This window comes from Polyodon spathula, chromosome 28 (genome assembly GCF_017654505.1).
Source record: "Polyodon spathula isolate WHYD16114869_AA chromosome 28, ASM1765450v1, whole genome shotgun sequence".
Lineage (NCBI taxonomy): Eukaryota > Metazoa > Chordata > Actinopteri > Acipenseriformes > Polyodontidae > Polyodon > Polyodon spathula.
In genome coordinates, this window is record NC_054561.1 from 5,312,470 (window position 1) to 5,339,915 (window position 27,446).

Consider the following 27,446-nt stretch of genomic DNA (forward strand, 5'->3'; position numbering starts at 1 on the left):
CCCCTTGATATTTCATGAATCAATAATTCACTACTTTGGTTTAATTCACTGTCCGGCCATGTTGACAGTAAAAAGTAACAGAATATTTGACTGTATCTAACTGCTTCACTATTTTCGGTTTTGATGTGTGTTGTAAGTCAGATAGTGAAAACAAGAACCTTTGTACCTGTATATCCCTCCAGAAAGAACACCTTTATTCTGTGCTGTCCTGTTCAGCCGAATTGGTCCCACACTGTTATTGATGCTGTTATGGCAGGTGTTTCTATTTTTTTTTTGTAAAATACAATATGCTTTTTTTTTTCAGTATAAAAACTAAAAAGCCCCACAATAAAGAATGAAAGCCAAGGCATTGGTTTAGAAATCCTTTGTGTTTGCATGCAGCCTGACCCGGGCAAGCTCAGCATGCCTGCTTGTGCAACAAAGGAGTCAGCTTTCATAATAAGCTGTTCCATTTCCAGAAGGTGTAGCTTCAGCACATGCCTCTGGTAATTCAACACACACAATTACGGCCCAGTTTCACAACTTGCCTTGGGCACCAGAGAGAGAGGCTTACAAACTGCTGCCAAGGACAAGGGTCTGGAAGATGGGAATTCTCTACTAAGCGTGACAGACAAAAAATGGAATTTTCACTATGAAAGCTGTTTTAGCTTGAAATGATCTACAATGGGAGTGTATTTGTAGAAATGGACTTGAAATCCTGCCTATTTTAATATTTGATTAATGTGAGCAAGATACTGAAAGGTGTTTAGATGGCACTCATATTTGAAAAGGGGAGTAAAGTACAGTAGAAACCTTTGACAACCAGTAGGTGTATCCTCCGTGCTCTGTTGTCACCAATGGTAGCTCCAACACAATGTTATCTTTTGTCTTCCTCTTGTTTGGTTATATGATTTGTATAGAATCTCATTCTCCATTTGGAAGATGCCACTGATTGTTTCAACAGGTCTTCATATAAACAATGAGCAGCATTGCACCAGGATTTGATACACATAGAAATAAGTCCATGTCTCACTCTACATTAGTTTCATTAAAGATGAAACAACTTCCATAGTAAATATTTTATTTTTGGCCATCATTTGTAAGAATAATTATTCTATAGGAATATATATATATATATATATATATATATATATATATATATATATATATATATATCATATATATATATATATATATATATATCTATATCTCCGTCCTTCTCCATGGTGAATTTTGGGTGCTCATAAAACGGTTCGTGGAGGTTGAAGTCCTCTCTGTTTTCATCAGAGCAGGAGCAATGGAGCTTTCCCTAGAGATGGGGTGACCAGATCAATCCATGTTCATATGTCTAGTCCGGGTTTTTCCACTTGCTTTGCAATGTATTCTGGTACCTTTAGCTAGAGATCTAGACATTTGGACCACTTTATAAATCTAACCATTAAATAACCCTGAACATACTTGTCATTCATGTTTAGAAGGTGATGCTGATAATTTGCCCAATTTGAGATTCACAGATAGCAAATAATTCCTTTGCTATGTTAGGTCCATTTACTATATCTGGTGCTTTAATAGTTTCTTGGTGTGTTATAATTTGCAGGCTTGATCAGCTAGGGTTCTTCCTAAATATAAGAAATGACATGATCACGTGTGTTAAAAATAACAGGGAAAATGCCAACAATCATGTTGTAGCTAATTACCCTTTCTTTAATTTCCTCTTTGTTTTAATTCCCATATATGCTAGGTTTTTAAAATAGAATTACATGGATATGTAAATTGTTGCCATTTTTAGACCACTTGGACACCTAAAAACACTTACCAGTCCCTCTACTTTAGAGATGCAGGAGAACAGGTCCCAGTGACAAGTCCCAAAGTGCCCCAGTGAACCCGGTGACACATGGTCACTATAGTGGGAGCTACCCTCTTAGAGGCTTAGAGAGTTGTTCACTCTCCTTGCTTGTCTATCTCTTGCACTGTGACCACACCTCAATCCTGACCTGAACTACCCCTGCCACTCAGTCTTGCCCTGGTCACCCGAGCCTGATTTCAACCTAGTTCTGCAGATAGGGTTGCCCAATGTTAGCTGTGCCCCCTAGCCCTTACAGAATGAGAATGGCTGTAATTGGGATTTGCTGAGGTCACATATTAAATGAATTTGGTGGTCTCAACCTTGTCCTCCCCACACAATTTAGCCTGGAATCACATAGCATCTGCCAATATCCCTGTGTTCCTCACCATTTAAATAAAAAACAACAACAACAAAACAACATAAATATAGAAAAAAAAGAGGAAGCCTTTTTTCTCCCAGAATAACAATAAAGTGTGGAACAATCTTTGAGGGAGGTTGTGGTGGCCTACTGCACTGGGGGGGGGCATTTAAGAAGCTATATTAGAAACACAGACATTGGGAATTGAAAGGGTTAGAGCCTGCCTCGGTCCACAGGCCTCTCTCCTGGTTCCCAACACTTGCTGAGTTCCCGCACTCCTCCTGCAGTTGTGGAAAGCTGGCTGTCATCCCAGTGTTCCTCAGTCCTGCTACCTGCTGGGCCCATGAATCTGCCTTTGTTCCCCTCGTGTCACACCGTATTACCCACACAAAGAGCCCAGGCCCTGCACGCTGGCGCAGCCTGAGTCTGCCCGGAGCTGGCATCCCCCCCCCCCTCCCCCGTAGCAACAGGACCCTTCTCAGTCGTCGGTCCCATCCCCTCCGTCCCCCCTTGCTTGTAGCCCCCTCCCAGCCAGCCTCGTTCCAGTGTGATGGGTAAGGTCGGGAGATCCCTTTTCAACCCGTTTTCATGTCAGAGTCTAAAGGGCGTGTGAATGGCGCCGCTGTGGGAGAGAGGCTGTTTGAGATAGCTTCCCGTGGCCTTGACGCACAGTAGGGGTGTGAGCTGAGCCCCCGGACCCTTTCTTATTCCCCATAATCTCATTTGGCCCTTTTTTTAGTTTTTAACAACAGCGGCTCACACTGCCCCAGCTTTCTCTGTCACTGCGGCTAATTACTTTCTTATTAGAAGGTAAACTATAGGGGGATTTTAAGTCCTGACGGCACTTATTGTAGGAGGCTAGTCCTGCTTTTTCTTTTTTAAATGACCTACAGTACGTTGCACAAAAACCCTGACAAAAATACTGCTGTACAGATGACATTAATTGCAGTTTTGGACACAGTAACTTTTGAATGCAGTATAATATAATGTGGTTCTTAAAGGGCTGATGCACTTATATTTTATCTGATATTATTAAAACATTTATAGCAAACACATTTTGTCTCCAAAAAATCTTGCAAACCAATAGCTTTGATAATCAATAACCAAACAGTTTTATCCTCCATGCTTGGTTGTCACCAGTGATAGCCGAAACATGTTGTCTTTTGTCTTTCTCTTGTTTGGTTAAATGATTTGTATAGAATCTCATTCTGCATTTCAAATATGCCACTGATTCTTTCAGCAGGTCTTCATACAAAGGGACTTGAAATAAGACATATTAATTTATTATGATGATTTCAGAAAATACTCAATCTCTATTTCTGTGTAACGATTCACTGATAGACCGATCATTAGCTATCTATGAAAGCTTGTTCTGAAGGCTTGTTCAGTGGTGTGCAGCAATGCCCTACCTTTGTCCAGCACGGGTCCGAAGATGGCCAGGTTGCCCTGGATCGTGGTGCAATTCCACCGACGGCCCCGGAATTGGTGCTGGCACTCCTGGATCCCCAACTTGACGCCCTCGGCCACGCTTGGCATGATCTCCATGTAGTTTCGGCAGAAGCGCAGCTGCTTGGGAACCAGGCCTGGGATGGACCCACACAGGATGGGCTGTGAGCCCAGAGAGGAGTACTGCTGCCCCAGAGCCAGAGACCTGAGAGACAGGAGGACAGGGAGGCTAGGCTGGTTCAGACTGCACATGTTCAGTGCTCTGGGTATTGTTTCTCTACCACTTGTCCTCTTTCAGAAGTCTTAACAAAAAAATACTGTCTTCTTATCCATTAAAAAAGATTAAATAAGAGTTACCAAGAACTAAATCCATATATTTTACAATCTTTTGTGCTTCACTGGGAAGAATGTGTATTCATGCAACCCCAGACAGATGGAAAATTAAGAGTTTATTTTTTTCATTTTGAGGTAGGTGTTGATAATCTTTCTTAATTAACAGATAAAATGATGTTTTTAATATATTTGTAAGAAAAATAATTAGGAACTGAAAATGGATGTGACAATGTCACAGAATGTCAAGTAACATGAGTGAAATAGTAACTTCAGGCTCATTGCTCATTTTTATGTAAACACTCCAGGCATTAGGGTGGTATTCATATTATTGATTGATTGACAGTTGATTTAACCCAGTCTGTTATGTAATAACCACCTTCTAGCTGATAATATACGGGTGACAGAGCTTCTCAGATAGCAACTCATGTAGGTATCGACATTTCAGTTGGTGTTTTTTTGTGAGCAAATACACAGCTGGATACACAAAGTAGAGCAGGGTTCTCCTTTGATCAGCTCAAGCTACTTGGACAGGTCCCACTTTTGATTGGCTGTTTTCCATGTTGTCAACTCCCCACCATGGTCAATCAGGTGGCTTTCCAATCAGTGTGGGTGCTAGCTACCTGACAGTGAGACTTTAATTACAACTAGTTCCTTTGGTGTTGACTAATCTTAAGAGACAAGGTCAAGCGTCCATATTGACTTCATGAACAGATGATTGTCAGCCCTATCTCCCAGCACAATGAAGGGTTGGGAATACAATTCAAATCAGCCACAATAAAAAGTCAAGCTGAAGTTGCCAAAAAGAGTTATTGTTTCATGGATAATCCATTCTAATGGGCTTCTTTTTTCAAAAATAAAAATGGCTCTATGTTTTAACTTGCAGATGGAAAGTTGATTGAAATTTATATTGTAATGACAAGCAGAAATGCAACTCTATTTCAACCACACACAAGAGCTCTTCCAGTTGTTATTTCTTTCAGTTAGGAACCTTTTCAACTGACATTGTTTCAGTTGGTATCCTGACTGTCACACTGCATCTTACCAATGCTAGCCTATACGCTCACAAAGACATCTGGTAGGTGTCTGATCTGATAACTTCCTGTAGTTGGATCTTAATGTCTCCTTCCCTCTGTCCATTAACTCACCTGTGTGTAAAAATGTCTCCTTCCATCTGTCCTAAGTCTGTCCCTCGTTATTTTTTATCTGTCCTCTAATTTGTCTCTAGGCTAATAGACTCAGCTCCTTCAACCTCTCTTCATAACTCATTGCTTTAAGCCCTTGGATTAGTCTGGTTGCTCTTCCTTTTTGTAATGTGGTTCCCAAAACTGAATGCAGTATTGTCAGTGTGGGCTCCCCAGTGCATTATACAGATTCATCAGCCATCAGACCTTTAGAGCTGGAGGACAGCACAGATCTAAATGGCTCCACTGCAGAACCCCTGGTCAGGGCCGGCAATGACATAGCTTGGATTTGAACCTGTGATCTTCAGGCTATAGGACGCACCCATGTGGAGCGCCTTTACTGGATGCGTCACTCGGAAGCCCCTATCCTACATTTTCTTGACCACTGTGCTATCCTTTACATTGATTACTATTATAATTTCATTTGCAATGTTCCAGCCCAATTCTGCTTGCACTCTACAAATACAAACAACAAACAACATGCTGTGGTCTGGTGGCTTAGTGAAATGACCGTTGCTCACTGGACAAAAGCAAATTTTTTCACACAAGCATCACATGGGGTCTAATATTCCAAAAATTATAAGCTCCAAAAAATCTGATGAGCAGGGGGCCATCATGACATCATTGTGATGTCAATGCTTCAAAAATACCTCAAAACACAGATAAAAGTTATTAAATGCCATACGGATCTTTAGGGGTTAGAATTGAATGTTGTCAATATTGCAATATTTGGTCTCTGAACACTTTTTAGAAAAAAATTGATAAGGCCGGGTCATAATGTCATCTTAACGAGGGATTTCCTCCAAAAGATCTGAAAAATAGTGATAACACGAAAATCGTTCATCAACAATCTCAAAACCGGGTTTCTAGTATCAAAACTTGCATATGTATTGCACTCAAAGATAACAATGTGATTATGGTATTTGCTCAGTTCAAGCTATAACAACCAACTATTTCTAAGAGTTGCAATTGCAAAGTTCAATGCACGGCAGTCCGACTTTGGAGCACTTGCAGCTTCGACAACCTCGTTCAGACTTGCAACCGCATTTGATCAGCTCATTGCAACCTTTAGCCACTTCAAGAAGAGTCATCCAGACAGGCTGCCAGTGGTTGCCCTCCATTGTCCACCTTGGCCTGAGGATCTGTACTTTTAGTCCAAATGCCTCCCTGGTCAGCCACTTTCTTAATATGTTGCAGCAGGGCATCCTGAAGAGGCAAAGAAGTGTAACACGCCATCATCAACTGAGAGTAGCCTCTGCTTTGGATCTCTTCTTGTGAGATGCTGAGACAAGCTTAAGAATCTTCCACATCTCCTTCCAAGGTTGGCCCGTAGAGAATCACTGATGTTAGCAGTTTGGTACTAGATAACATGTTTTGCTGACAGTTAGGCGGGAAGCTTCTAGAAAATGTGATGTGATAACATCTCTTCTCTGCAAATCTTTGCAACTTTTGCAAACAGGAGAGCTTCCGAATCATAGTTAAGTACAAGGAAGGCGTCTTTAATCATCTCATGCATGCCATCTGGAAAGACAAGAACGGTATCCTTGCAATCTGACTGCTCCTGCAAACCCATGTCAGAAAAGTGTTTGAGAAGTTTTGCTCTGAAGCAGGTTTTATTGACAGAAATGTTTTGAATGAATACTCAACATGGGACACAGACATCTTTACCACTTGTTGATTTTCTCTGATACATCTGACCCTTCGTCATGTTTATGTTTCCTATACCTTTCCCATTCTAACTTCAACTTATTACTCCAAAAATAATTACCCCTTTTATAACTACTGCATTCTGGGCTGAGATGCCATTTCAAGACTTGTGTCTCTTTATATCCAACCACCCAAGTAGCTCTCTTTTTGAGGGTCAGACCAGCAAATTGATATCGAAATCGGCAGACCCGCGATAGTCATTGAACCTGCAAAATAAGTTGATTACTGTTTGGGTCATTAAAAATTTTGCGGACTAATGTCCAGTTTTCTTGAGGGAGGCAGTGTGGTCCAGTGGTTAAAGTCCAGGGCTTATAACCACAAGGTCACTGGTTCAAATCCCACCTCTGCCACTGACTAACTTGTTGTGTGACCCTGAGCAAGTCACTTAACCTCCTTGTGCTCCATCCTGCAGATGAGATGTTAAATCAATGTTCTAATGAAAGTGACTCTGCATATAATGCACAGTTCACAGCCTACCACTGTAAAGTGCTTTGTGATGGTGATTCACTATGAAATGCACTATATAAAAATAAAGAAATTCTTATTGAGGAAGGGGGATACCCAGATTACCTGATGAATAATTACCAGTGTATAGAACCACTATTGCTCTTTGTGCTACAATAAGTCACAAACTGTTTAAAATGTAAACCATACATATTTTAAAGAACAACAAAGACAGAACTATTTAATTCTGTTTTTCCACCTTGTAATTTTTAATTTTTTGCTAGAGCTTATTTTGGAATCTACCTTGAATTTGCTGAAAGTATTAGCAAAACACTCCATAAACTTGCATGAAGTCCTGTGTTTATTTCACTCTTGAGGGATCTTGTCAACCCATGAATTCATCTCTTTATATTAGTTGTATTTTACATCACCTTAATAATAATAATAATAATAATTATAATACTACTACTAATAATAATAATTTATGGTGGTGCCGTAGCCTTTATAAAGTATCACTATGCTTTTGCCAAAAAACTTCATTTTTTGGCAAAAAAACTTAAACAAACATCTCTATCTGTAGATTTCTGTTTGATTTGTATCTAATATATTTTCAACACTCTCCCTGATTGAAATACTGTAATATATAAAGATGCTGGTGGATTACTGTTCTAGTGATCCTAGGCAGCTGAGTTCAGTATTTAAAGACTGCAGTCTGAGTCTTGCGTCGTTGCTGCAGAGTTAGGACCTCCGTAGCATTGCCAGGCTGTCAGTGAATTATTAAATAATGCTGTCAGAGCATTTGGAGCAATTTTATGCTGAGCCTATGTATTTATTATTTTATTTTCTGGTGCATTTTTTTTCTTTCTTTTGTGCTTGGAAAATAATTCAAATCTAAAACCAACTTCTTACTGTTTTTAGAAATACAAAATAGCATATTCCCAACCCAGATGTGAACCCCCTTCTAGACAATGGAAGCCCAGGACGTTAAACCATGGACATTACAGAAACAACGAAACCTACACCTTGAGGTTACGTTTTCGTGTACAATAGATACTCATGGAGTCGTGGAAGTTCTCAGAGGCTTTTTTAAGTGGACCGATAACTTGCATGTCAATTAACACATGCTCTAATTAAACAATTAAAATGCGTACGATTTCAGTTCTGTTGGCATTCTGACATTTTTTAATCTATTGCTTTTTTTGATCTTTAACTGGAGTTCAGCTCGTTTAGGGAGCTCATTGTTTAGTCATGTGGCCAATGCTTGCATTACAATCCGCAGCCTTCCCTTAATGCTCTTCTCTGGCCATCCATCATCTTTAAGGTGGGGCTCAATGCTTGGGGAGCACAACAAGGCCACGCCCCCTCTGGTGTTCCCTAGAAGTATACACTTGCAATGAATCGATCAGAATCCATTGTTACCCTGAACATATTTGGTCAAAAAAACAGAAATCATTGACCAAATAAGGCAGCTTGGTCTGCTCTGTATTCTGCAGGAAAATCAGACAGTAGGTTTATATTTAATATTTTTATTACAATGAAGAAAAATCTTTAGGGGAGCTTATCAGCTATGGCCAAAAGTTTGCATCACCTAGAAGCTTAGGCGTCGTAAGTAAAAAAAAACAAACAAACAAACAAAAAAACTATATGAATATAATTTAGATCTTTTATCATGTTATCAAGAATTTACAAAGTCATATTGCAAAAGTCTACTGGAAGCCACAATAGTAGTACAGTATTTCATATTAGATTTTGAACTGTCACATTTCTCAATTTTTGTCATTTTTTCGTTAAGTATATGGAAAACGACAAAGCAGTATGTGATTCAATATGTTATGTGACATTATTCAGCAGGCTGCATTAGACTTTATGATGCAAAATTTGTTAATTCTGTAGGGGGAGTCCAAAACTTTTGGCCATAGCCGCAGACTGGAGGCTGAGCTGAGAATTACAGCCTTTCTGACACAGGGTTTATCACAGCATGTACCAATTCTGTACAGAGTCTGTATATTGTTGGATATAACAACTTAGAATTCCCATAGAGGTAAGTGGGGCAGACAAGTCCTATGGCATGTAAAAAGACATGTGTGTAGTTTAATTAATTTAAATTAGACCTGAATTACTGCCCCTTATTTCAACGTATGTTACACGCCAATCTAATGATATTTACAAGCAATAAGCACAGAACTAATTGCATGGCTTTCACCCCTTTATAAATGTATCCATGCCAAGTCCTCTGACATGTTTAGGAGTCTGACAGCACTGGTTAACCAACCACACAGTGTGTTTCATGTAGGATGAAGATGTTTTGAATTCAAATGACAGCTATGTTTGTCAAACCAATATTCTTCTGAAGTAGAACTGAAAAGATTGAATGTTCTTCCTCCCAGATCCTTTCTTTGATGCTGCCAACAAAAACTCCTGACTTTGTTAAATTTGTATTTAATCAACACATCTTAATCAGCGCACATTAGTAGGGGGCCTAGCATGACTCTTTAAACTATATATAAACTTTTAGATATAAAACACTTGACATGTTCAGCCAAGTTAGGAAAAGGGATCAGCTATATCAAGATGAGATATTGACAAAAAGACAATTGGGGCTAACTTGTCACCCCATTTCATTCATGAACCCAAACTTAGCTAATCTTGGGAACCATGCTGTAGATCGCATGGTTTGATTGAGCGGGACCACTGTCAGGGGGAGCAGCAACTTCCTCTGGAGCATTGAATTTGAATTACCTGCATATTCCAAATGAAAGTAGAAAATAAAAGCAAGATCTTCAAAAGTAAAAAAGGAGGGCAGTGATAGTGCTAATAAGATGGAAAAATGAGTATTTTATAACCTGGCTTTTATTTAGCCACACATCATATGTGTCTCCTGTGCCTTCCATTGCGTATTCTGTTTATACAACAAGGATTATATGATTATTATGAAAAGGAAAGTGTGTTTAAACCTATATCTAACAGCTGCTATCAGACAAAGACTTTCCTTTGCACCTGTTCGCAACACGGTGTAATCCGGAACAGTGTGGTCATTCTCTCGTTGGATTTGAATAAATGCAAGATAGATTCCGAAATGAGATCCGGAAAGAAAAGAATATTCACTCAGGATGGTTAAATAGGAAAAATATATCCACTGCCAGATATCGGAACACTGTCGTATAAGACTATTCTCCTCCTGCGCCACCATGGAACTAGGGATACTGGCATGGTCCCTGTTCTTAAAGCTGAACAGGTTGGTTAAAATTCCAATAGATCTTATCCTGCGTACAGAGTTGAAAAAACAACATAACTTTTTTTATGTTTAATAGTACAGTTGTTTTTGTGAATTTAAGTTTCATGTGTAGTGTCTCTTTTTATAAGACATAATTTCCCACAGTGTGAGCATCCAGAACCACCCACAAAGGATTTTGAGGTGACGTCCCTTTTCCCAATTGGAGACAACCTGCACACAACATATTACCTGTTATACAACAAAGAGGTTTGACTTCAGCCAAGTGCAGCACAGATAATCGTTTATGTATTAAACTGCAACAGCACAAATCCAACACAAACCATGTAGATATACAGTAGAGTAGATCATGTAGTCATACTGCCAAATGTGCAATTATAGCCATGCCGTTATAATTCAGCCCCAAATGAAACCTGCATCACAGTTGAATTGGATACAATTTATGTGCCATGGTTCAGTTCAAACACAGTGCATCTCAGTGTAGTTACTCTAGCTCCATGCACCACCTGTTACCTGTTACCTGTGCTGGATCAACCATCACTGAGCCTACAACATTGACACTGCACAGATAGAAGGAACTTTAACATCCAGTTTTGCAGAAATTAGATAATCAATCAGATCCTCTGGGAATAATAGCTTTTTGTAATTTACTTACATTTTGCTGCTGCTTCAAAAATGGTTTCAAATATGATATATAGTTCAACTGAATCATATACAGGCAGTATCAATGTATTTCTCAAAAGCTAATCTGTCCACATGCAAGGAATGGTAATTACTGACTAAATTTGAAATAAATTCATTCAGTCATTTGAAACATTTTTCCCCACAGGCAAAACTCCAAGAATAACAAAAGACGCCGTATTGGTCAGGTCAAGGTCACTCAACTAACTTCTCAAGGGAGTCTGTACACCTGAAGTAAAACTGTCACACTGATGAAGGTATTAGCTAAAACCAGACCGGGGTCAATTACAATTACAGTATAATTACAATGACAGCAGAATTGTTTGCTTAAATAACAAATTACAATTACAATGCTATGTTGTTCCTTGACAATTACAGTTCTAATAATGCTGCAGAAATTACAATCATAATTATAATTGCACTAAAAGCTAACGTAAACATCTGCGCACATTAACATGTTCACTAAGCAGCAGGTACAAATACAGACACATACTAGAGAACGTTTTTGTCAAACAAACAAATGGGGTCACTAAAAGTGGTTGAAAATACAATTCCACAACATGGAACTGTGAAAGATTAAGCTTGGAAAGGTGTGGAATTTAATTATAATTGATCATTTATATGGTAATTACAAATTCAATTACAAATACAATTAAGCAGGAGTGTAATGACATCTACATAAACCTCTCAAACTTTGATTTGTATGACTGAGTATCTTTCAGTGAGAAACATGTTTAAAAACACAAGAATACAGCCCAAAACCAACTCGAGGCATATATATATAATTGTGTGATGAAATATTGTGACCCATATATTTACATTTAGAAGTATAAAACAACGCAGCCAAACTACAAATAGGATCTATACTGTCAGCTAGCCAAACAGTCAGGTATCATACAAACACTAAAACAGTTACTCTTATTTGCTACTGTACTGTTCCCAGGATATAATGTCTTATAAAAGTTTACCATAAAAAAGAAGCATAATCAAGCACAGTAAAAGCATGGTAAAGCATAGGTAAGCATTGAAAAATCAGAGGTATTAAAAAAAACCACATGTCAAAAGCTATGGTAATAGTGTGTTTTACCAATGGGCAAACTGCACATTTACTGTAGCATGCACATTTATTGTGTTTAACTTTTATAAGGATATGGCTGCCAGACATGTATAATAATAGCATGTTCTGCTATTTTAGTTATTTAGCTTAAGATATTAAAACAAAATGTTTTTCTGGTTTCAGATCATTATCTGACGCCGATTCCCAAGTCAGGCAATCTGTTTCACTGAAGCGGATGAGTTTTCATAGACAGACAGGCAGCAGCTTTTAACACAGCGCATCACTATTAACCCAGCTGTTGAACTAGTTTATCAATATTTAACAAAGTGCTCTCCCATTCTCCCATGTTTTCTATGGAGGACACAGTAGAAGGTCTTCCCTAAGTGTGGTCCCCGTCAGGTCAGGCCTTAGCTGTGCTTTCAGCCCATGCTACTGTATCTAGCTCTGCTTTACTGCTCTGTGGCAAAAAACAGCAATTTCCACTTTGAACTTAGTTTGGACAGTCAGTTTAATTAAACTTCATGTTCTTCACTTCGCATGGACTCAAGATTTACCTGCTTCCCCTTATATAAATAACCTGCAAGTCAAATACTGCCACCTAGCCAGTGAAGGAGAACAGCATTTGGGTTAGATATTTCCTTTAATAAACAGTCAGCACTCCAGATGAGATTTTGGATCTTACAGTAACTTACCCTCTAATTTTAACACTGAGAGAGTAAAATGTATTTTCAGGGGGTAAAATGCAGCATTACTTTGAAGTCATGAGTGATCTCGATAAATACTGTATAATCTTGAATGGTAAAGGGATTTAACTACAGTGTTACTTTGAACTACAGTACACCTACTCGTGTGTTGTGCAAGGTTCTTTATTTTTTCGAGGTATCACACTGACTAATTAATTACGTTACTTATATTTTAACATTAAATTCTTAAACTCGGTGAACATGTTAAAACTTCAATATAAAGCTATACAGATAAATACAATGCTTTACTACATTATAGGACAGTTTGTTTAATATTGTAGGCACCTTTTTTTTTTTTGCGGTTGTCTGTCTGTGACTCTCGAGTGAGAATAAACAGGGGCATTCACTAACTTTTATAGAGCGCACCTTGCTTCTACCTGACCAGCAAGAATGAACATGCTAATTTCAGGACATAAGCCAAGAATGTTCATACAGCCACCACGTTTCGGGAGAGACTGGAATGACCAGAGGCTGTACATAACCCTAAAAAAGTATTGAAAGTTATTTCAAGTGATCAGGGAAGATAAGAAACAGCACAGCAAGGTCCAATACATCTCATATATAATTTATATAGATGTAATACTGACTCTTTAAGAACTATAACACAGTATAATTTGCCTCAAAAGACATAATACAGCCATATGATAGAAGCAAATTAGTATTAGAAGAGTGTCACTGGTTGTTGACAGACAGAGGTCAATTGCTTCAATTAAACTAGAAGAGGGCTGGAACAAAGACTGGAAGGTTGGACTTTTCCCACGTCTGTCCTTGACTATCTTCATCCTCAGTCATTATTTCCTGACAAAACTTTATTACTAGTTAGTTCTCCTTTCATGTGAAAAAACAGTATTACGTGTTTATGAGCTTGCAGAGGAAATACTGAAAGATGACAGTATTCAAGAATATCTATGAAATCTTCTAAAATATCAGAATGACCCATGAACTGAATTGTGAGCCATGAACTGAGAATAGATGAGAATTCCAGCACACACAGGAAGAGCAGTCCCTTATAGCAGCACTGGAATTCCCTTTTAGGAGGACGATTCCTGCCTGGAACTCAGGTCCTGACTAAAGACATACCTGTTCAGCCTGGCCCTGTGTTTTCTCTGACTCAGAACTGGAATACAGACTTCTCCTTGATATTCTAGAAATTGATATAGCTTTGTGGCATATAGGATTGTGGCAGTATGTTTTAGCATTTAAATATCTGGTGCAAACCTGCAAGTACTTTCCTAAAGTGTGAAAGAAGGAGATGACATAACAGACCTCAGGAGGAATTTCTGTGTTTTGTGTGAAACATTGTGCTAGGCCCCCTTTAGTACGCGTGGTACCATTTGTCTTTCCAACGATGTGATTCCACAACCACAATACTCTCCTAATTGTGCTACAGTAATGTATCAATGTGTCAATGTTTTTATTCTACTGAACCACCGGTAAAGAAAAGGACTGAGAGAGTTTGCGAAGACGTGGTGTTGAATATATGATGAGAAGTATTTGTTGATGGTTTTGTAGCTACTGATGGTAAACCAAAGTAGGCACTCTGTTATTTGTGGTGAGACATTCACAGACAAAACACAAGAACATGCCGGTAAACCAGCTGAGCAACTACTTTATTGCAGGAGTATCATTTAGATTAGAAAATATGTAGTAGGTCTCTGTTTTACAACAGGTAGTTTAGGATTGCTCATACTGGTACACACAGTGGTCTCTGCCGGGAACACTGGTACTTGAGATGAAAAGGTTGAAAATGACTGTGCTAGGCTACCAGATCTTGAAATAACCCAAATGTTATGCAGAATTGATTCTCTTTTTTTAAAAAACATTTTTTTATTAAATACCTCTTATTATATTGCATTGAGTGCTTTAGATAAAGTCTTGATAAATTAAATAAAGTTCAGTGTTGTCCACTTTACCAGCAGTCAAGAAAAGTAGAAAGAATACCAACCTTTTAAATCATGAATTTCTATGACAGCTCTTCATAAATACTGAATATCTGTCCCTGGGCATAAGATACCTCTCCATTTCTAAGTCACTTGCTAGGTATCTGAGTTTTGCTGCATCCCCATTCAGTTTTTATCTACAGTATGGCATTTGCTCGTTCCCTTGTGTTCTAATAATAAAATTTAAGTATAGGTAGTGAAACTAGTGACAACTTCCTGAGCGCTGGATATGCTCTTCCACACTATATGATATCATTAATGTATAATAAAACATTACAACTGGCACTTGTTTAGTTTTTAAATGGGATGGTCCTTGATAGGCAATAACGATCAAAGCTAAGGGAATCTCATGAGGATTATTGATCAGCCAGGAGAGTTGGTGGGCTGAAGACCACGAGGACTAAACCGTCCTCTCACCCCCTAAAAGGAAGGGTAGTCCTTCCATGTCCCCTTGGAGAGGTAGGGGGGAAACTCCCATTCTCTCCTGTCTCTTCCCAGCCTTATGGATTAACAGGACATCCTTATCCAGAGACATCAATTCAGAACGTCTCACATTTGAAAAGGAAAGAAATGGCGATGGCTGAATGCTCACAATACTTTCCCCCCTCATCCAATTTGAGGGGGAATTACAGAGAGATTAGCACCAACCAGAGCCCAAACAGAGCTGTCAGAATCCATTTCTCTTCGCATTCTTCCTGGGGCTTTTTAAAATAAAGAGTGGCTGTGTTTCTACTTGTAATGTGGTTCCCCTCCATGCCTCGATATTAATCACTCACAGAGATGAGGTGGCGCTGCAGCGGCCAGTAGCCTGCAGACACGAAGCAGAGAGAGAGGCCAGCTGTCAGCTCCTCCCCTCCTGCTCATCCATCACTGTGTCTACAACCTGCATCTGAACTACCTAATGGACAAGGTGCTTCTTCTTCTTCTATCTGCATTGTTTTCAATGCACATAACATAAAGAGAAGACTGAGACCTTGAAAGAAATAAAGCTAATGAACGCATTTCTTAAATACTGCCTTCAGCGCTTGATAATTTACTTTCTTTAATGTTATTATCTTCAGTTTACACTAAAAAGAAAAATATCACTGGTTGTAAACGTTGATTTGTATGACTTCAGCACTGGGTGATTTACAATCGGAAGTATGCTGCTGCAATAAAGACAACATGGGACACAGAGAAGGAAAACAATGCATTTCTTTAACTACAGGGGGATCAGTCCAGTAACACTTTAAAGAAAAGCTGTAGGGTTTGGGGTAGCACAAGGTGGCAAAGTGAAGTCGATGACCATTGAGGCCAATAGCCAAAGAAAATGTCTGATGATTCCTTTCCACGTCTTGTCTGATTTAAATATTCCTCTGCAAAGCAGCACCTACAAACATTCTGAAGTTAGCATCAATTACAACAATATTTGAATTGTGTCACATGAAATTACCACGCAAAAACTTGAGTGTAATCCATAACTATATAAATAATAGATCCAGATATGCAAGACTGCTCTAACAATGTCTTAAACAATACAGAGCTGTAATCAACACACCCCCTCCCATTATCAGGCTCTGTGCTCCAACAAGGTTTTACCATAAACTGTAATTCAGTCAAACAAGCCAGGGTCCCGATGGGCTCAGTTCACGTTACCAAGAAACCCTTCTCTCGTGTGTGGGAGGCTGTTGAGCATGTCACCTCCTGCACCCTGCGTCATTTAGGTAGGGCTTAGCATCATTTGATAACTGCATCACAATAAAACCTTTAGTTCACCTTCAACAGTCTGGTAGCTAAACTACATAGATGACTCTTGAAAGGATGACTTCTTTCTCTTGCTGTTTTTTGTTGCTTGTTACTATGCTTGTGCTTTTGCTATATATATTAGGAGTAATACAGTAATACAGAACAGACTTTTTATAGTTGAATGTGACTTGAAAGGCTTTTTTCTGGTCTTGAAATTGGGGAGCAAATGGATTCATGGATAACTTGTTTTTGAATAAGTACTTTATAGAGGAAAATGTATTATTCAATCTTTTTACCTGCATACTGATCTTTAGAAGGCATGCTGCTGAAGGTATTCTGAGAAACTTCTGGCTAGAGCCATACACAAGTTATTAACAATTTGTACTGAGGAATTCCGTGCTTGCACGCTACAGGGTGCTATTTACCAATTTCCACACCAAAAATAATAATTTACAGTAAATCCACCACTATACATTCAGTAGATACATCTATGTTTTAGAGCAGGGGTGCCCAATCCTGGTCCTGGAGGATCGGTGTCCTCCTGACTTTTGTTCTGTCCCCTAAATTACTTAATTGGACCAATCAAGCACTTATTACAAGCTTAATTGGTCCAATTAAGCAATTTAATGTACAGTTGGAACAAAAACCAGGAGGGACACTGGCCCTCCAGGACCAGGATTGGGCACTCCTGTTTTAGAGCATTATGGGCTGTTTAACATGAACATGAATCAATTTTACATTCCCAATAAATAGAAGCAGAGGAGTATTGCCCTGATATTTACATGGAAAACTCGGCAATGAATTATTTACTCTGATTTTCACCCACTTAATTTTTTTAATAAACACCTAGAAAATTGCACATAAAATTGAAAATGAAAATAAAGGGTTGACCATGCCATAAATATCCATCAAATACTGTGATATTTTAAAATGAAAACTACAACGATTAATAAAACCGAACAGAGACATAGCTTAAATAACAAATCTATTACATACCAACACAATACAGAGTTCAGAGTTTTAAAAAATAACCCCGGGTACATTTGAATTTGAACTTGTGCATTGCTATGTATTTATTAATGTGTGAAGAGCAACACTTTTTCATTTTCTTTGGAATGCAGAAACCCCATTTCATTTTTTTGTCTTGAGTTGCAGTCCAATGGCTTAGGGCAGATCAGATAAAATGTGACAGAACTCCTGAAAAATGTTCAAACCTGTTTTTTTTTGTTTTTTTGTTTTTTTCCCAATAAAGACATTGAGAGTGGAGCGAGATCGCTAGGTAATATCCCCTACAGCCAAAATCAGAAGTTGAGGTGTGAGTAAACTTGTGAACCTCACTGCCAAGAAGCTTGTTTGAACACTGAAGAACGCTGTATCAGGGTCCAGAGTGTGTGAGTGTGTGAGTGTCTGAGTGTGTGACTGTGTGAGTGTGTGACTGTGTGAGTGTGTGTGTGTCTGACTGTGAGTGTGAGTGTGTGAGTGTCTGACTGTGTGAGTGTCTGACTGTGTGACTGTGTGAGTGTCTGACTGTGTGAGAGTCTGACTGTGTGAGTGTGAGTGTCTGACTGAGTGTGTGAGCAGGGCCAGCTAGAATATCTTTGCCAATACCAATTTTTGTCCGTTATCGAAAAATAAAATACTGTTCTCCCGCTAGTTCAAAAATAAACTGTGTGCTGTCAGTCAAAACACATATTATCAAATCAGAGCTAAGTAGGCGGGACTCAGCGTGAAACTTTCTAATAGGTCAATGTCACAGCCTGTTCCATTTACAGGGTGGGGTTTGCATTTCTTTCACAGCTGCTGTTTATAAAGAGTGTAAAAAACAACAGGTATATAATCACAAATACTTCTGAAAAACAATAAACACATAGGCCTAGCAGCCAACTTTAATTTTCTGTGTGAAATCCTACATCACACCCCAATTTTCCGAAATAGACTTGGCGGGTCAAAAAAAAAAAAAAAAAAAAAAAAAAAGCTGTATTATTTCAATTTGGCGCCGCCCTCGAATTAAAGACGCCCTCATATTAACGCCACAGTCATATATCAGCTTTATAATAGAGCCCGCCTTTGAATAAACGCCGCTATCAATAAAGAAACATTAAGGGATTTTTTTCTCCTTCTACTAAAAAAAACACACACAGTAAACAAACAAACGCGCAACACTGACTGTACATGTACCGCCCCCGAAGAGAGGGGAGCCTCAATCTAGCACGTACATTACAAACTAATGCACACACATAGTCAGCCCATATTATATTATGGCAGTACAGTTCTGAAAGAAAATAAACTATGTACAGAACAGCAGTCTTTCTGAAAAAATCTTATAGGTGGTTTTGTTATTTTGTTTTTATCAGTTGTAATTCCCCTCCTCAATACTGTACAAATAAATATAAAAATGTGCTTACTATCTATGAGACGATTTAGTTTCGGTTTATCTAGCAGGGAAATTACAAACAAGCAAGTGACAGTGAGAAAAAAATAACTGAGTAGGATATATAGGAAATATTGATATATACAGAAATCAAGTTGACATTCTGAGGTAATTTTTGGTGCAGAAAAACATCTACATCACACTCTTGGACTTAACTGCCACACCAGCATTGTCCCACACCCCTTAACAACAAATACACACTCCTGATTCGCTGGTACAGTGCTCCCCTGACTTAACTCCCACCTAATAGGCTCTTGGTATCTGTCACCAATAAATGTTCTGTAGTCAAAGTAGGTAAGCCACACACGCTACTACATACAGGCAGGCTACCGTATTACAGAAAATAAGCAACCGTGATACTTCTAAAATGTCATAAATCTTTTAAGCGCCACAGTCATTTTGATCAATTGAATACGGTAAATAAAATATAAATATAACATAAAGTATACAGTAAATAATTTAAAAGTGGGCCGACATCAGCAGATGGAAGTATGGTGCAGCAACGGAACTGCCATCCTCCTCCTCGCTGAAAAATAAACAGTTGAGCCAGAGGGGGGAAAGACATGAATCACAGACATTGGATTTTGGAAATGTACAACAACAGCAAATACAAGGTACTGAATCATGTGTTGTAAACCAGGTACACTGTCAGGCACCTTTATGTGATTTTTATGATCCAGCTACCTGGCCTGACATTTCTACCAAAGAGCTAAGAGTTGAAATCATGAAACATAAACCTGTGCAGCTAACTAAACTAACATTGAACTCCTCAAAAATCAATGAGTGTGACTGTGTGAGTGTCTGACTGTGTGAGTCTGGGGCTGTGTAAAGCTACATCTGCCATTATGATTTACTTGAAAGCTATTTGAGATCAGACTTGTTCATTTCCATCAACAACAGATTACAGATCAAATCGATTTCAACTGGGACTGCGGACTAGATCTGTCCGACTAGCGCTGATGATACCTAATAAGCATCCGATGCAAGAGACGTAAAAAGCAGGTTTTACATCTGCAGAAAAAATGTGTCACATTATACGAAAATGTGATGCATGCAGGTGATCTGTGACCTGTGTGTCCACTAGTACGTTGGATTGATGATTGCAGACTGCAGAAGGAACTGGCTAAAGTGTGCTATTAATTAACAGTTGTTGCAGGTTCATTAACATATACATGACATTTTAGAAGATTCATAAATAGTTCCAACCAATTAAAATATAGAGCACAAACAAGCAGAGTGCTCAAAGAAAGCCCCAGACATTCAAATCCATGATTTATTAATATTGCATGCACAACTAACTGAAAAAAACATCAACACCACTGTTCCAGGGTACAAACAGAATTAAGTTAACACATACTTTCAGTGATGCAGAATTTCACCATCACGGAATAAATGATATTGTCTGTATTACAAATAACTCCATGGGAACAACAAAAGGGGACAGGTTAGTGTTTTAGAAAATTGAATGGGCAAAAAACAAATGCTTGTGTATTAATTGTCGATACACAGTAAGTGGGTTCACCTGTAACTGAAAGACGTAGACAGGGCCAGCCTTAAAACAAGGCGAGCAAGGTGAGTGAGGCGGACACCTGCGGGCCCAGAGCTTAACAGGACTGCCGTGAGATTTAATGTGCGGTTAAATTTCATGTGTTTGTTATGTGGATGCAAAACGCTAAGGGGTGCAAATATGGGGTACCTCATATAGAACCAGTAATATTAAATTCTGGTGCCAGTAGATATGGTCTGGACTGCTCACATGACCGACCCACACTCTTCCACATACACAGGAGAGAAGGATAATGCCATGTGGGAAAATGGTAGCAAACATGTCGCAGTGCCCTTTTACACAGTTACAAATTACATCTTTGTTCAACACGTCAAAAAGGTATGTGGGCAAGAGTAGACTTCACAGGTAACGATACATTGTAAAATAACGTTTCGGGTTCTCAAGCCTTTTCATTTACCTCAAAAGTTAAGCTTTGCTAGTTTATAAACACATTTTGTTGATTAAAAAATGGTGATGTTTTGATTTGATGCATAGAATCACAGATGTATGTTAAAACCAAATCAGTTGTAGCAGCTAATGTAAATCTAATCCATTAATACAATTCAATGTTATTGTTTCATTAATACTTAGGTTATATAATATAGCAATTTTGGTGTTAATATATATACATACACACACACACACACACACAGTGGTTTGCAGAAGTATTCACCCCCTACCAATAATGATCACATTTTGTTGAATTACAAATAATGTGTGCACAGTTTTTCAAACAAACTTTTTTTATTCAAAACCGTAGTCGTTAAACTGAACACTGTTATATGAGGAGAAGGTTAAATGTCAGCAAAACTTACAAAGAAAATGTATAAAATGAAATTTACTGGTTGCGTAAGTATTCAGCCCCTTAAGTCAGTACTTGGTAGAAGCACCTTTTTCAGCAATTACTGCTATCAGTCTTTTTGGATAGGTCTCTACTAGCTTTGCACAGTAGGATGGTAACATTTTTGCCCATTCTTCACTGGGAAATGACTCCAGTTCTAATAAGTTTGTTGGGGATTGTCGATGGACTGCAGTCTTCAAGTCTCACCATACATTTGCGACTGGATTCAAGTCTTTTCGATTTGGACTTGGATTCAAGGACTTTGATTGGGCCAGTCAAGAATGTTAATTCTCCTCTTGTTCAACCAGCCCAGTGTGGCTTTGGCTTTGAGTCACTGTCCTGCTGAAATGTGAATTTCCTCCCCAGTTTCAGAGTCTTGGCTCACTCAAACAGGTTTTCCTCAAGGATTCGACTGTACTCACCATCCGGATGACTATGTGAGTTGCAGCTTGAAAGTCTTTATATATCTGAGGGAAATTATCTACAAGTTAAACCACTTTGAGTACACACAGGCTGAAACCATTTCACTAATTTTGTGACCTTTCAAACAAATCATTTGCACCTGAGCTGATTTAGGGCTGCAGTAGCAAAGGAGTTGAATACTTGTGCAACTGACAGTAATCTGTTTTTCCCTGTATATCTTACTTATTTATATTCTATATCCATTTTTTAACGTTATCAATGTGGAGTAGTTTGTGTAGATTCTACATGTAAAGTTCCTTAGAATCTGTGAATAGATCCTGGGTGAAAACATTCTAGTCTTTATGTGCTTTGACTATCAAGTCATTTATTTTCATTCTGTGAAAATAGCTTGTGTTTAAAGTAATGAACTGTAGCGCTTATTCAAATTTAAGCCTGCATGAAAAAAGAACCCAGCTATGACTACTTGCTTTAAATAAGACTTCGGGAGAGCACATAGGATAGCTGAAGTGGATTTTACTGTTTCGATTGCCATGGATATCCTCAGAGAGAAGAAAGGGATTCTGTTCCTGACGCCTTTAGGGGGACCTGCTTTATCACCTGGACCCCGTCTGCTTCTCTGCTCACAGTTTCCACCATTTCAGTTTGGGTTTGTGAGTACTGAGTTAAAGGAAAAACAAACAATGGTTTCTGATTTTTTTTTTTTTTTATCATTTAAATGCACCAACAGAGCACCTGATACATGTCACTTTTCTTTTATTATTACTGACTATTATTTGTGTGATTTTGTTCAATGTGTCTTGAATTGTTTTGCTAGATCCTAACTAAATAAATAGTTTATCTATTTTTTTTTTTTTTTGCATTTAAAATGTTGTGACCTGTATTTTGCGTTTGCATGCTTAACCTTTAAGATAACAATATTGAAGGTAATTTACAATCAAGGTATTTAATTATTTTGGGATTAAGTTGCTGAATTTGAGGTTGATGAGGATTCTCTAGGTAATTGTGTTAATAGACATGGTGTGTTTGCTTTACTTAGAGGGGGGGCTGGTTTGTTCTATCAGGAGTGTTAATTCCACATGTCTTACTTCAGGCTCAGTAAGGCATACATGCTAGCTGTTGTGTAACTGTACTCTGCAGGCAGAGTGGCCAAGGTGGGGTTACATGCGCAGACAGTGATTGCATCAGCGAAGTGTAACAGTTAACCATTAAACTACTGAACAACATTCATAATAGATACATTTATAAATACAAAATAAGTCTTAAAAAATAACTGATCAATTAAAACCAAGTCACCATAAACAGAGAAGCTGAAAAAAACTAAAAGCTTTGTACCCTCTGCTTGTATCACTCAGTGATGTACCGTAATATAACACTACCCTCCACTTGTATCACTCAGTCATGTACCGTAATATAACACTTAAGTTAAACATTAAATGATAAGCATTAAGAAATATTATACCTTGCAGTAACTGCTGTAGAGAGGGAGTTTTGTTTATTATGTAACAGGCACTACTACTACTAATGATGTACTTGGCCATTTTAATCTCCATAGTATTCTCTGAAATCATCCCCATTCTTTCCAGACACTGGGTACTCAACTACAACAGGACCTGGCCTTGCTACAGTAATAGCCTTAGATTAGAACATAGATCCCTGTTTCTTTTATTTATTTTGTACTTATTATTTATCTTACAGTAACATGTTCTATGTGCTTCTCTGTTGTGTTTCTGTGTAGATTAATTACCATGATCTATTCCAGGAAATGATTTTTCATTTTTATTTTTATTTGATCCCTGGTATTGTGGACAGTGATATTTCAAAATATCACTATTTCCAATGGGAAAACGGGCAAATGTGTGTCTTTTCGTTCACATAAAGTCAGAAAAAAACAACATATGAATCCAAATTAACGTGTATTTGTATTTTTGTATTACTTTAGTATAAATACATGTTAATTTGGATTCCTATGTTGTTTTTTTCTGACTTTATGTGAACGAAAAGACACACATTTGCCCGTTTTCCCATTGGAAATAGTGATATTTTGAAATATCACTGTCCTGGTCACAAAAGCAAAGTTTGTGGGGAATAATAGCCATTTTCTATACTTTTGAGGCATAAGCAATTACGAAATAACACTTACTACCCAGGAACAAAAATTGTGTTACATAGTGTTATCCACTGTTTGGATTCAATGAGTAAACCCAGCATGATCTTTCTCACTAGCCGGTTTGTTACATAAGAAAATTTACAACTTTGTAAAGTTGGGTCTTAAAGGATCCCAGTGATTCAGCATCAACCACATGACTAGATAACCCATTCTGTACCCTTATCACTGTGTGAAGAAGTGTCTTCTACCCTTTGTCCACTCCACTTAAACTATGTTCTCTGGTCCTAGTTTCTGTGCTGCGCTTAAAGTATTGGTTTGGGTAATTAGATCGACTCCTTTTAAGATTTTAAATACTTCAATCCTGTTCCCTCTTATTCTTCTTTGTTCTAGGCTAGGTAGATTCCGTTCTTTCAGTTTCTCTTCGTAGCTCATTCCTTTAAGCTCGGAGATTAATCTGGTTGCTCTTCTTTGGACTGTGGTGACCAGAATTGGACAAAGCTCTGAGCCGGGACAGTGTGACAGATTTATATTATTTATTATGCTAAACGATTGCAGCTGTATCTTTTTTTATTATACTAAACTATTACAGATTTATGTTATTGTATTATATGCTAAACTATTGCACAATCCTTACAGCACATAGGGGCCTCATAACTGGCAAATCACAGAGTAAGTGAAAGAATTAAAAAAAAACCTGAATTTAGCCAAATGCAATGTGAAAAATCCAAGCAGGTATCATGTTCACCATGTAGAGTGTGGGTGACAGACAATACAAGCAACACACATTTCCTTAGGCTAAATATTGCTGTCAAAATTGCCTCCCTTTAAAACTGACTATAGTTAATCACTAAGCTGGTCTACTTGCTGCTGTGAAAAATTAATACAGATCAAATATATTTGGCTAGTGGAGGCAATTAACAACATGAATTGCTATTGTATTGCATGCTTGGTTTTGACTACTCTTTGTACAGCCTTGCTGATTCACTATGCAAATAGAATGCAATAACACCAGAACATTTCACTTATTTCAATCCAAATTATGCAGTTTTAAACAGTATTTGGTACAGTACTCAGTAATTCATTGGTATGTTAACAGCAGGTGTTTTTTCTGTAGCTGTCCACATGGCAGGTTTAAAGTAGATATGAGTTGACTATCAAACATGTCAGTCTGTGTTATCCTTTCCTTACCAGTTCTCCGGAACCCTGATTCAAGGGCATTGCGTCTGGTGGTTGACCGAGAGGTCGCAATGGTAACAAAATAAAGACAAAGCAGCTTCCAAGGTTATGCTGAATAATCAGGGTTTTATTACTATAGAAACTGACAAATGGTGATATTTAGCACAAAACAAAGAAGAACTAGACTTGATTGCAGTATTACAAATCGCAGAAGTTGACAAAGTTAACCCTATGCTAACCCTAAAACACAAGAAGCGAAGTCCATAGGACGTATTTGGAAATTAATTGGAGACAGATGTAAGGCATTCTTTTGGAAAAGGTTACCAAGCAATGTTGGTGAATCACTGGGTTCTTGGGATGAACCAGCTAGGATCTAGAAGAGCACTGAAAGGCTAAATTGTCTACTCTTGTTAGAAAACTTATGTGCTTTTTTATTTTAAAGCAAATAGAGTTTACCAATGGATGGAAGTTTCAATGTCTCTTCATTCCTCACTCAAACTCTTGATTAACCCCCCCCCCCCCCCCCTTTACACCCACAGCTAGCAGCACACATGATCCACAAACCCTGCCAGTAATCACAGGTGTGGCCATGCCCCGATTAGGTAATTGTTGCTAATTGGGGAGTGGACACTTGTATAAAAGGAAGGAAAATTTGAAGGAGGTGTAGTAGTGTTGAGCAATGTGATAGGGAAGGCTAATGTCCAGCCTACACATAGTTATTCTTTTGTTTAAACCTTTTATTTTGGCCCTTGTGCCGTGTTTATTTTGTTCCTTTGTGATTGTCTTGTTAATAAACGTGCGCACCAACGCTTCAACTGCAGATTTCTGTCTCTGGGTGTAATTCCTGCCTGTAGCCAGTCTGGGCCGTGATACTACCCTGGCACAAATGGATTTAATGTATTGCTTTTTATTCTTTGAATAAGTCTCACTGTCCCGCAGGCTCAGGGACTGTCTAGTCAGCCTTCACTGGATGGAATCCTAGCACAATCCTAGCCAAGCCAAGGTAGCATATCAGCACAACTCTAGCATGAATGAACTGAAACATATCCCACAAGCAGGTTTTTAAAACTCTCACACAAAACATTCTCACCTTCTTTGCAATCATTTCAAATTCCACAGCATCAGCCTCTCTGAGTGAGTTGTTTGTTGGCAGCCCCATGATTCTGGTTCAAGTCTTCATGTGCCGGGGGCTAGGTGGTGCAGTGGGTTCATTTACCAGCTTTAAACATAAAACACTCCAAGACTGCTGTGGGAGTCAGGTGTCTGAAAACCTGGCTTATTGTCACTCTTGTGGATTATCTTGTCACTGTATACAGAAAATTGAATTATAGCCATATTATGTACATTACTACTTATATTATTTGTGCTATGTACAGCACAAAATACTTATAATAATTCACATTGTAATTGTAATGTGCAGGATCTCAGGTGTATAGGATAAGTACTTAAATATGTTAAATAACAGCTCCTTTGTGTTTCCTATAGCGTGTTTTTAGAATCACAAAAAACACTAAGTACATGTTTCTTTATTTCTCCCTGAGCAGTTATAAGAATTGCTTGCAAGTAGCAGGATGATCATAGTTACATTGCTTACAGAAAGAGACAGTCGCATGCATGTTTTAAGGGACTCCTCACAGCTAAAACTACCTTTTGCAGTAGGATCATTTACTAGCACCTCATATTTCACCTCTGGTGGCTGGGGTTCAAATCCAGGCCACAAGTCATATGTCTAGTGGTTTCAACACAAGTGACTCTCTGCACAGGACTGAATGACAGACAGGGTGTGCACAGGATGCATTGTATCAGGACCATACAGCAGCTGACAATATGGAAAATATACAAAAGAAGAAAGAACCCGACTGTGCCATTGTCTCTCACCTTACCTAACCAGATAGAAAAAAAAAACTTTGGAGAATCCTCACAAACTGGACTGTGAACAGATCTGTGCATATGCAGTAAATAAACATATGCAGTAAATAAATAACCCGAATGGGAAAACACCACATGGATATATATAGAATTAAAAAGAGGCTAATTCAGATTCTCCACTGTTACATCGGTAATAGATTGTGTGTATTGTGTCTCCTTTTGTACAACAGTTTGCCGATCTCTGGCTACTTAAAGTGGACGGAATGATGTCTCTTAAATGAATTCATAAGAACAAAGAAATCTCAGGAACTGCTTTTAAACACAAAAAGTGTGGGGTTTTTTTGTACTTTACAATAGTGCTGCATGTTCAATGAACAGGAT

General features: G+C 38.3%; 1 protein-coding gene across 1 annotated transcript in view; it reads right to left on the reverse strand.

Moving 5' to 3' along the window:
• Nucleotides 1-27,446, reverse strand: part of wnt3 (wingless-type MMTV integration site family, member 3) — a 40,247-nt gene that overhangs the window by 3,489 nt on the left and 9,312 nt on the right. The window contains exon 2 of the mRNA XM_041231333.1: nucleotides 3,593-3,834. Coding sequence (XP_041087267.1) covers nucleotides 3,593-3,834 — 242 coding nt within the window. The remainder of the gene's footprint in view (nucleotides 1-3,592; nucleotides 3,835-27,446) is intronic.